Here is a 12,572-nt window from a genome sequence, read left to right on the forward strand (position 1 = left end):
GCAGCAATAAGTTATAACTCTGAACATAAGTAAAAAGTATCATTTGGTTTGGCTAAAGATGCATTCACATATCTACACTATGCAGTCTATGCTCATAATACCTGGCCTGACTGTAGGTCTCCTTACCTGCTAGGAACTTGAGGCTTTTATTTTGCCTCAGAAGACCAGCAGTTGGGCCAGGAATTGAGATTTGATCATGAACGGTATGATATGGCTGTGCGAATATACCCAAGACCTACATTCATACGGTCAGTATTTGGTTGGTATTTTACATCAGTATTTGTAAGTTAAAATAAAGAGTGGAGCAATCAGATGAAAAGTAGAATAGAAACACCATATACAAATCAAAAGAATACCTGCGCTGGCTAACTATATCCAAAAAAACGACCAATATAAGTGAATGTGGATTGTTATACCACTTACGTCATAAAAGTTGCAGAACTGCAAATTGATCCAACGTGCACCACGTGTGGAGATAACCGTGCCGCGGTGGTGAAGAACAGAGCCTCTGGTCTTCACCACCGCGGCACGGTTATCTCCACACGTGGTGCACGCTGGATCCATTTGCAGTTCTGCAACTTTTATGACGTAAGTGGTATAACAATCCACATTCACTTTTATTGGTCGTTTTTTTTTGGATATAGTTAGCCAGCGCAGGTATTCTTTGTATATGTTTTTTTCTTTGGGTGTGCACAGACCCAGTATATATACCAGCAGCGGCTGCATTGCACATATCCATTCCTATCTGCACCAGGAAGCGCCAGTGTGTATTTGTTATTATAGAATAGAAACACCTCACCACTTCTGTATTTTCCACCAACTCCTGGTTTTACCTTACAAATACTGATTTAAAATACTGAATGTATGGAAGTGGCCTGATGGTGAGAAATTGTATATTAGGCAGCCATATACAGAAGAGAGGCAATGTGCTTAAATGCAGCAGCAACCAGTTGCTATGTCAATAACACTAACATGCAATACACAACACATCATTCAAGTGTATTGCTAAAACTCCCCCCCCCCCCCCCAAAAAAAAAAAAAAAAAAGCCATAAAATGGGTTCTGATGCAATATATGCATGTACAATACCATTTTGCAATAAGGGTAAGTTAGTAAATGTTTTGTTAAAGCATTAATAATATCTGTGTGGCAGGCCTATATATACCCACTGAGATAGGCCATCTACAACCACAACACAACATCTTTGTCATGAGGATCCTGCTTGAAATCCCCCTGAAAAAGCCCTTTAAAGAAAAAAAAAAAACAAAAAAACAAACTAATTAACAAACACGGCAATGTCAAAATGACTTACTGTGCATATGTTCAATCTTTTTAAGCTTCTTTTAACCACTTCAAGCCTCGGAAGCCATGAAGCAGCCAATAGAAGTCACCTGACCATTCTGCAGGCGGCTTCAGTTTGGAGGCCGCTCAATAGTTTCAAACACAGCTGGTGGTTTCCTGAAACGTCTTGTGCTTAAAAAACTCAGCAGGAATGCTGGCATCTGCAGACTTTGTGTGCACATACCCCATCTGTAAACCTATAGGGGTAGCAATATACAGAAAGGAAGTATCTGGCTGCAGAGCTCCTTCACCAGCAGAGGTTTAGAAAGTCTGTGACAGTTCCCTGCAGAATTCTTCATCTTCCTCCTCATCTTCACTTGCTGTCACCAAGGTATGCAATGCCTGATGAGGCTTTTCTTGCTGTTTTGATGACATTGCTCCGAAAAACAGGGAACAAAACTAAAAAAAAAAAAAAAAAAGCATATGAAGTTTATAGTTAGACATGCAGTATGACTTCACCTGTTCTACAAATGTGCACAATCTATACCAGATGTTCTCCAAATATCAACCCCACTAATTTATATAATTTACATTTGGAGGTAAAAAATAAAAAAGTTACACATTTTATCTCAGTAAAATGTATATAGTTGCTTTTTTTAAAATGCAAACATTCCCATTTTACTTTATCTGGTCACCTTTGCTCATCCTTACACAATGCCTTTATGTTGATAATAATTGTATAGTAGGAGGATGAGTTTTATAGATCAGGTTATTTGGTGTTGGGGGTCATGGCTTTGTCTGGCAGCATGGGTGTTGTGGGTCACCTAGGTTGCTCCTGCTGGTGCGGTGCCAAAGTGGGGGTGGTCAACTCACAGCGCTATACCTGAGACATTAGGGACCTCCTACCTAACTTAACTAAGAACCTCCTGTTTGGTTTTGCCGCAGTAAATCAACGTATATTATTTCTAGGTGTCTTTTCTCCAAGTTGGAGAAAAGATGTCGATCATTGAACTAGGACACCTAGAAGTATCATGTACTGAGAAGTGTGTATGACACAAGTGCACTATTAATTCGAGCACCTGCTGGACATTGGATGTGATTACTCCAAAGCCTACAATCAATAGTCATATATATTTGTTTTATATATTTATTTTATACACTTCTGTATCACTATTAATTCCACAGCGCTTTCCAGACATTATATATACAGTCATGGCCAAAAGTGTTGGCACCCTTGAAGTTGTTCCAGAAAATTTAGTATTTCTCCAAGAAAATTATTGCAATTACACTTTTGTTATACATGTTTATTTCCTTTTAATGTATTGAAACAATACACACAAAAAAAACAGAAAAAAAAAATCAAAACTGAAGATAATTTCACACACAGCCTTAAAAATAGGATGGACATAATTATTGGCATCTTTCCAAAATTGTGGGTAAACAACTTTGTTTCAAGCATGTGATGCTTGTTCAAACTGACAAGTGGCAAGTAACAAGTGTGGGCAATATGAAAATCACACCTGATAGATAAAAAGGGGAGACGTTGACTAAATCGTTGCATTGTGTGTGCCAAACTAAGCATGGAGAACAGAAAGAGGAAAAAACTCTGAGGACTTGAGAACCAAGATTGTTGAACAATATTAACAAAGTCCATCTCCAGAGATCTTGATGTTCCTTTGTTCATGGTGCGCAACATAATCAAAACATTTATAACCCATGGTACCAAAGGCGGACACTGACACAGGGGCATCAAGCTGTGTCTGGCACCCCTCCTTTTATGGTGACAAAGCTATACTAGATGGAGGCCCGATGCTATCGCATCGGGAGGGCGGTAATGTCACGATGGGGGCAGGCTTTTCAGCATTGAGAATCTCTGCCCACATGTGCTCACCCACCTATCCACTCTCTTTCCCCATGTGCCGACTTCTCCCGTCTGTGCTCTCTTCTTTGACCTGTCTACCCCATGTGCTGTCCCCCTTGTCTGCAGTCTCTCTCATTCCTGGGCTGTGTTCTCCCCTCATGTGCTGTCCCGTTTGAGCCGTCTCCCCCCTGTGTCTGACTGTGTACAAAACATACCACAACTCCTGAGCGGGGGAGAAAGCAAAAAATACTGACATTACAGCAGGAGATCGCAGAGGATACATTTTGTGAGGTAAAATATTGTTTAAAGACTGTCAGTGAAATATTTTACCTCACAAAATGAATCCTCTGTGATCCCCTGCTTTAATGTCAGTATTGTCTTTTGCTTCCTCCCCTGCCCAGGAGTTGTGGTATGCTCCGTACACGGTCAGACAATTTTTAGAATGAACTTTCATTCGCGGGAAAACCCCTTTAACGTGACCGGCTTTCTCTGTCTGTAGGCATGTCGCGCATCTGCCACCGGGATCAGCCAAATGATTCACTGTGCCTGCGCGGAATTTGCGCAGGCACAGTGCGACGGTGTTCCGCTTGTGGTACCACGCAAGAGGCTGCGTGAGTGTGAATGTAAGTGTGTGTGTGAGTTGCGTACGGCGTATAGAGCGTGTGTGTGTGGTGCGTCGGTGTTCCGCTGGTGGTATCGCGCAATAGTTTGTTACCAGCAGCAGTCTCCATATTGAGACACCCATCACTTGGGTGTCCCAATATGGCGGTCGGTGAACTTCCTCCGCTTGGAATTCTGGGATACGGTGACAACTGGACAGAACAGGAAATGAAAACATTACAAGGCATATTATATATATATATATATATATATATATTTATTAGACACACACACACACAGTATATATATAAAAAAATTGAAAGAATAGCACAGTTAAAAATAGGGTGCAGAGCCTCACAGGCACATACCAGTCCTTGCATATAAGGTCAAAAAGAGTTGAAGCAGCACACCATAATGCAGTGGTAAGGTGCTCTTTATTAGCCCCTGTGGCGAAGTTTCGGTCCTAGGTCCACACCTAGGAAAACGCTCCGCGACAGTCAACCCCTTAGGCCTGTTTTACACTTCAGTTTTTTTCCATCAGTCAAGATCCGCCGTTTTCGTAAAAAAACTGATCCGCCATTTTGTTTGGCGGATCCTTTTTTTTTTCCCATTGACTTGCATTACTGGCGGATCTTGACGGATGGCCATCCGTCGGATCCGTTTTTTGCGGATCCGCCAATTTTATTGCGTCCGCCGACATGCCCGGATGGAGCTTGTAACGTTTTTTTGGCTGAAGGATCCACATTCCTGTAGTGCGCATGCCCGGAATGATCTCAGCCGGAAATTTAACCCTGAAATCATTTCTGGCGGATGGTAAAAAATTCTCTCTCTCAAAACCGGACCGCTGCCATCCGTTCACTTCAGTTAGCAACGGATCCACTTTCCACCGTTTTGGCGGATTTTAACTGACGAGAAAAAACTGAAGTGTGAAACAGGCCTTAGGTCTCCTTGAGATTACAGATTACCTTGTTATAAGCTGTAGTAGGTAGTGGCTCTTCTGTGGTATGCTGGTTTGGTTTTTCAGCAGTGATTAACACTGGCATGGTTGTATGCAGTGGGCCGTTGTTAGCTAGATGATTTTCTTTGCTTCTTTCAGCCAATACACTGGCTTCTTTGTGCACAACAGGAGTAGACCTATTAGAAAAATGTATAAAATTGCACAACTAATATTACTTTGTTTTACTTTAAAGTGAGTACACACAGTGCGGATTCACCTGCAGATTTTTCTGCGCGGATTTGCAGGTAAAACCGCAGGTAAAGTGACCTGCGGATTTGCCAGCGGTTTTCCCCTGCGGATTGACACCTGGACAATGGAACAGGTGTCAAACTGCTGCGGAATCCGCAGAAAGAATGGACATGCTGCGGATTTGAAACCGCAGCAAATCTGCGCGGAAAAGGTTTTGAAATCCCATTAGCTAACATGGTACTGTACATTGCTTGCGGATCTGCTGCGGATCCGCAGGGCCAAATCTGCTGCAGATCCGCAGCATGTGCACATACCCTTAGGCTTTCAAGCAGTGTTAGATCTGTCAGTGCCTGAATAGAAAGTAAGGACTTTTCCTACTACTTGTAACGTTTGGCAAAATATCAATTTCAAGAAAAATTTTACAACTTTTTTTTGCATACTGTGGTTTTTTCTGTTTATTGTTTTTTTTATTATGAATTGGATGTTTTTATTACACAATAATAATTACAAATATTAGTAAGCAGGAAATAATCTGAAATACTAGACATTATATACGGTATTTATTAAAAAAATAAGGTGTGGCATTTAGAGAGTCGGTTTTCAATGTATTCAAATCTTTCCTGTGTGATTCCTATGTTTGAGCCTATCGTATAGTTATTTGTTGATTAGTTCTTTGAGGACTTGCACATAGATCTATATTCGTTATTCACAGGCACCCCCATGACAGATCATCATTTAAAGCAGTTGTTTAGTACTTTTATATTGATGGCCTATCTCTTGAATAGATCAATATCAGATTGTTGGAGGTGCGACACCCAGAATATCCCACCTCCGATCTGCTATTCCTGCCGCCGGCTGAACATGATCACTTGCGGAGCAGAACAGCACAGCTCCATCAACTGTATAGTGGCTGCAGCCGTATACTGCACATCCGCCCCCATTCGACTGATTAAAAGTGGATTTACAGTACCCCACTGTGGCTACTATACAGTTGAAGGAGCTGTTCTGTTCTGCTCCACAACTGATCACATCCAGTTGCCACTGGCAGCAGAAACAGTTGATCTGGGAAGGTGTTATACCCCCACCGATCTGATATTGATGACCTATACTTAGGGTCCTGTCACACCAAACGATGCACCAGCGATCCCAACAATGATATGACCTGGTCAGGGTCACTTGTGCATCGCTACATGATCGCTGGTGAGCTGGCAAACAGGCAGACATCAACATTAATGTTGAGTAGAATTAATTTCGGCCTATTGGTTCGGCCCTCCACAACAGTCAGTTTCCCCTCGGGAAAATTAATTGCCCACTCCTGGTCTAGACCAACTCTTGAAAAACAACCTTATAGCATTATCCCTTCTCCACCGACTTTTAAAGTTGGCAAAATGCAGGGGATACGTAGCTTTGGTTGCTACACACTACTAAATTTCTATATTAACACTTGTGCAATATTAAGGAAGGAAGAATTTTCACAAATTGACTTTTTGAAATGGTGGCATCCCATGACTGTACTCCTGAGGAAGCCATCTTGGTATGGCAATACAAGTAAGGTAGCGGTCCCAACACAGTTAAATTTTGGAGGATGGGACATACCCTTTGGCCTAGATTCATCAAAACAATTTTGCGAACCCCCCCCCCCCCCAATATATACAAAAAAAATAATGAATACATGATCTCCGCTACTGTAAACATTAAAATATAAAAGGTACTTGGTTAGAGTTTTTTGATCAAAGAATTCAAAAATCATCCAACCATGTCAAGTGTACCTTTTATAAAAAGTGGATCCTTAACGATCTTCCAATATCTTAAAAATAATTTTAACATCCTGATTTGGAGTCGTCCTCTATGTTAGAGATCACCAACATATTACCAAAAAATATAAAAAAACCTATTGCATTCCCAAAACAAGTCATACAACTTCTTGATAATCTAAAATACAACAATGTGTGGAAATTAAACAAACTTTAAACTATATTTAACAATAATTTGGAATTGGAAAAAAAACATTGAGAAAAACTAAAGACCTAAAAAAATCAACTAAGTCAAACTTAAAAGTCAAAAAGATACAAGTATGATAGCTATGTAATCTACATATTAAAGTGTTGGTGTCTGCTAAAAAAACCCAACTCCCTATTATTGCATAAGTTCTATGAGTGTATATAAAAAACGTCTAGCTGAAACCCTTTTTTATTTTCCACATCCCCTCTTTGTATTCCTGTCCCCCATCACCATCACCCCCATCATTCCTCAAACCTCCCTGATTTTACAGAAGTTTGATAAAACCAATAAAAATGTATTGAAAAAATGCAATAAAAAACAATGTTCTGAAAAGGAAGGATCATATCCATGGCAAGAACAAAGGATTTCAATCTATGTGGAATATGTTTGTAAAAAAGACTGACTTACCCAATAACTGAGCCTTCAGAAGATGCATTGTCCATTTCTTCTAATGTTGCCAAAACAAAGTTTGCTTCAAATACCATGTCATCTATACTGAAAATTATTGGTCTAAAATGACACAGTTAAGTAATTATTGGTCTTGACACAAACAGTTTGTTTACAAGATGATTAGAAAAGCTGAGATTACCATTGGCAATTAATATTTAAAATAATGTTTATAAAGAAATTTATTGGATAAAACCTACTCTCCTGGTTTGTGGAAATGAATTGTAATGACAGCACTGGTCGCCTCTGCAAATGACAAGAAGCCCTATAAATAAATAGAGAGCGCTGTGTTAGAAATGAGTGTCACAAGGCAATTAGATTAAGGCTTAGTCTTCACAATATAAAATATTTACATATACAGTAACTTACATTGCTTTTACTTATCTTTTACCACTAGGACACCTGTCTCACTGGCTCATATGATATCCATATGCCCTCATTAGGAATACACAAGTGTTTAATTCCTTTAGCACCAGAGGGTGTTTTGAGGTAGGACAACCTTAATCCAGGAAAGAAGACGACAATGGCCTTCATTTATTAAGACTGGCACTCTGCATGCCACTCTTATTCATGGCCGATCAGTAATAAGATGCACCTAATTCATGGACTCCTTTCTCAACAGCCGCTGTGCTTATATAGCGCAGCAGAAAGTGCATTCCCGCAAAATGCTGTACATGTACAGTGTGGTGATCTTGCCAGCTCAAGAGCAGAGCTAGCAAATTCATCAGCAGGTGTCCGCTATATAGCTTGCAGTGACGCCCACGATTGGTGCTACTACTGATTATGGTCATTTAACTCCTCAAAAGTGACAGCAGCATCTATCTGCTTATTAGAGCAAGAGGGCTACAACCTTGTGGTGAGTGCCTTTGTGTCTCCATGTCACAGACATTACCAGTAGTGAAAATTTAAGGTAACATTATAGGACAACAGCCTTTGTTGAAACCATGTGGTTGGTCTCAAACTATCTTACAAGGATTTACGAATGTGGTGAAGTAAAAGCTCTATAAAGCCCTCCTAAATGTCAAAGAAATGTTAAACTCTGTAGGCGTCTCTTCAGAAAGAACAACCAGTCCATCTTTAATCAAAAAGGTAGGTTTACTTGGGGGTAATATAGGACCGATGAGAGAGATTGAGTGTTACGGTTCTGCAGCACAGGGCTAGGGTAGGAGGGGGAAAACTGACCCTGCACTGCGACTAGGCTGATGCCTTATGATGGAGTGGGCGGCCCATTCCTTGTGAATAGACCCACCGACGATCCTAGGCTAATCTCAAGCGAAGACCTATAGCTAGGGGGATGGACTGGGTACAAAAACGGGTCACCTCCTAGCAGAAAACACAAAGAAGGCTGCAGAAACAAACTGAAAACAAAAACTAAGAGTAGCAGAACCGGGGTTCCCAGAACTGCACTAGTTAAACACACAGAAAGCAAAGCAAGGCTCCAAGCGGATTAACACTGTTGTCCAGCAAGGAATGGGAGACAGGTGCAAGCTAATAAAGGGTGATACAATCACCTGACCAAAGGCAAAACCCAGCACCAGGGGAAAAAGACCAGCAGCCAGAACTCTACAAGAAAATGGCGGATAGTCACAAACTGAGCAGATTCTAACATTGAGAAGCATTTCTATACTGTATATCACACTGAAGGAAGAAACTTCTGGCTGTAATCAATTGCCTTAGGTATGGTTGATGTAGTGAGTTATAGAATGTCCCTAGACTATATGGTTAGTTTAGATGACTGGGCGACATGGTCTATTGGCTTATTAATCCCTTAACGACCAGAGGTATTTTTGTTTTTGCATTTTCATTTTTTGCTCCCCTTCTTCCCAGAGCCAAACTTTTTTATTTTTTGGTCAAAATGGCCATGTGAGGGCTTGTTTTTTTGTGGGACGAGTTGTACTTTAGAACGACACCACTGGTTTTACAATGCTGTGTACTTGAAAACGGGAAAAAATTCCAAATGCAGTAAAAATAGTGAAATCCCACAGTTGTTTGTTTTTTTTCTTTCACCAAGATCACTAAATGCTATAACTGCCATTATGATTCTCCAGGTCATTACAAGTTCATAGACACTAAACATGTCAAAGTTCTTTTTTATTTACGTGCTGAAAAAAAAAATTCCAAAGTTTGCAAAAAAAAAAAAAAAAAAGTGCCATATTCTGATACCTGTAGCGTCTTCATTTTTCGTGATCTTAGGTTGGGTTATTGCATTTTAATGCAATGTTGCGGCGACCAATAAAACGTAATTCTGGCACTTTTCATTTTTTTCTCGTTACGTCGTTTAGTGATCAGGTTAATAATTTTTCTATATTGATACAGCGGGCGATTCTGAAGGTGGTAATACCAAATGTGTATGTTTGATTTTTTTTTTTTTTAAATGTTTTACTTTGAATGGTGCAAAAGGGGGGTGATTTAAAAAATATTTTAAAAAATTAAATTTCAAACTTTTTTTTTTTACTTTTTGCATGCTTCAATGGTCTCCATGGGAGACTAGAAGCTGAACTTGTCCAATCGGCTCTGTTACATACAGGCAATGATCAGATCGCCTGTGTGTAGAGGAATTGCTGACTTGGTATGAGTGCCGGCCACTGGGCGGCGCTCATAGCAATCCGGCAGTGACAACCATAGAGTTTGACAGCGGTATTTAACGGGTTAACTGCGATACCACCCGCGGCGGTTCCGGGCACATTTCAGCTGTTCATAAGAGTTGACATATGCCGGGAAAGATCAAAGGGAGGGAGTCCGACATCGGCATACTATTACGCCGGATGGCAGAAAGGGGTTAAGGAGCTTTTAATACCTTGATATTTGGATTTTTGATGGCTGAGATTGTGAAAAGCATATCCTTAATTGTGGCTTCCATTCTGTTGGTAAGGTGGGGCAGAGTAGTGGATACAGTGGGGAAAATAAGTATTTTATACACTGCCGATTTTGCAAGTTTTCCTGCCTAGAAAGAAAAGAGAAATCCTCCTACTCTGCACTCATTACCTGTATTAACTGTACCTGTATAAAAGACACCCATCCACACACTCAATCACACTCTAACCTCTCCACCATGGCCAAGACCAAACAGCTGTAAGGACACCAGGGACAAAAGCGTAGACCAGTGTTCCCTAACTCCAGTCCTCAAGAGCCATAAGGTCAGGTTTTAAGGATTTCCTTAGTATCGCCCAGGTGGTGGAATTATTCCCTGTACAGGTGAACAGATCTCACTTGTGCAATTTTAAGGGAAATCCTGAAAACATGACCCGTTGGTGGCTCTTGAGGACTGGAGATGGGGGAACACTGGTGTAGACCTTCACAAGGCTGGGATGGACTACAGAACAATTGGAAAGCAGCTTGGTGAGAAGGCAACAACGGTTGGCACAATTATTAAAAAAAATGGAAGAAACACAAGATTGTCTGTCAATCTTCCTCGGTCAGGGACTCCATGCAAGATTTCGCCTCGTGGGGTAAGTTCTGCCCAGAACTACACAGGTGGACCTGGTCAATGACCTGAAGAGAGCTGAGACGACAGTCTCAAACATTACCATTGGTAACACACTAGTTCGTCATGGATTAAAATCCTGCAGAGCATGCAAGGTCCCCCTGCTCACGCCAGCACATGTTCAAGCCCATTTGAAGTTCGCCAATGACCATCTGGATGATCCAGAGGAGGCATGGAAAAAGATCATGTGTTAAGAGGAGACCAAAATAGAACTTTTTGGCATCAAGTCCACTCGCCCTGTTTGGATTAAGGATAAGTACAACCCCAAGAACACCATTCCAACAGTGAAGCATGGTGGGGGAAACATCATATTGTGTGGGTGCTTTTCTGCAAATTGGACAGGACGCCTGCACCGTATTCAAGGGAGGATGGATGTCATGTATCACGAGATTTTGGCGAACAACCTCCTTCCCTCAGTAAGAGTATTGAAGATGGGTCATGGCTGGGTCTTTCAGCATGACAATAACCTGAAACATACAGCCAGGCCAACTTAGGCCTGTTTCACACATCCGTTTTTTGGCATCTGCATGCATCCATCAAAGTGTTAAAAAACGGATCCGTTTCCGTTTTGCCGCAAACGGATCCGCCTTTTTGACGGATCTGCAGTAGCCGCTAATGGAAGTCTATGGGGCAAAAAACGGATCCTCCTGAAAAAATGGCAGATCCGTTTAACGGAAAACAACGGATTTAGACAGATTTTAAAAAACGGAAGTGTGATCCAGGCCTTAGGAGTGGCTCCGTAAGAAGCATTCAAGGTTCAGGAGTGGCCTAACCAGTCTACAGACCTGAACCCAATAGAAAATCTTTGGAGGGAGCTGAAACTCAATGTTGCCTAGCGACAGCCGCCGAAACCTGAAATATCTGGAGAAGATCTGTATGGAGGAGTGGGCCAAAAATCCCTGCTGCAGTGTGTACAAACTTGGTCAAAAACTACAGGAAACATCTGATCTCAAAAGTTTCTGTAACAAATATTACGTTTTTCTATTTTATTAATTATTTCATGCAATAAAATGCAAATTAATTACGTAAAAATCATACAATGTGATTTTCTGTGATTTATTTTCAAGATTCTCTCTCACAGTTGAAGTGTACCTACAAAAAAAAATTGCAGACCCCTCCATTCTCTGTAGGTGGGAAAACTTACAAAATCGGCATTGTATCAAATACTTATTTTCCCCACTGTATATACAGGTGCTTCTCACAAAATTAGAATATCATCCAAAAAATTTCAGTTATTCAATATAAACGTGAAACTCATTATATAGAGTAATTACAGAGTGATCTATTTCAAGTGTTTATTTCTGTTAATGTTGATTTATTATGGCTTACAGCCAATGAAAACCCAAAAGTCGTTATCTCAGTAAATTAGAACAAAAAACACCTGCAAAGGCTTCCTAAGTGTTTTAAAAGGTCCCTTAGTCTGTTTCAGTAGGCTCCACTATCATGGGGAAGACTGCTGACTTGACAGATGTCCAGAAGGCAGTCATTGGCACACTCCACAAGGAGGGTAAGCCACAAAAGGTCATTGCTAAAGAAGCTGGCTGTTCACAGAGTGCTGTATCCAAGCATATTAATGGAAAGTTGAATGGAACAAAAAAGTATGGTAGAAAAAGGTGCACAAGCAACCGGGATAACCGCAGCCTTGAAAGGATTGTTAAGAAAAGGCCGTTCAAATATTTGGGGGAGATTCACAAGGAGTGGACTGCTGCTGGA

At 40.8% G+C, this 12,572-nt stretch overlaps 1 protein-coding gene across 2 annotated transcripts in view; it reads right to left on the reverse strand.

Moving 5' to 3' along the window:
- Positions 1-532: 532 nt before the first annotated feature.
- RAD9B (RAD9 checkpoint clamp component B) overlaps positions 533-12,572 on the reverse strand; it is a 96,360-nt gene continuing 84,320 nt past the window's right edge. For both annotated transcript variants that reach the window (XM_073565505.1, XM_073565496.1), the window contains 4 exons: positions 7,576-7,640; positions 7,337-7,438; positions 4,707-4,875; positions 533-1,739 (listed from right to left, as the gene is read on the reverse strand). In XM_073565505.1, coding sequence (XP_073421606.1) covers positions 1,602-1,739; positions 4,707-4,875; positions 7,337-7,438; positions 7,576-7,640 — 474 coding nt within the window. In that variant the 3' untranslated portion in view covers positions 533-1,601. The remainder of the gene's footprint in view (positions 1,740-4,706; positions 4,876-7,336; positions 7,439-7,575; positions 7,641-12,572) is intronic.

Source organism: Dendrobates tinctorius, unplaced genomic scaffold, assembly GCF_039654945.1.
Source record: "Dendrobates tinctorius isolate UK_male_01 unplaced genomic scaffold, ASM3965494v1 ptg000003l, whole genome shotgun sequence".
Taxonomy (NCBI): Eukaryota; Metazoa; Chordata; class Amphibia; order Anura; family Dendrobatidae; genus Dendrobates; species Dendrobates tinctorius.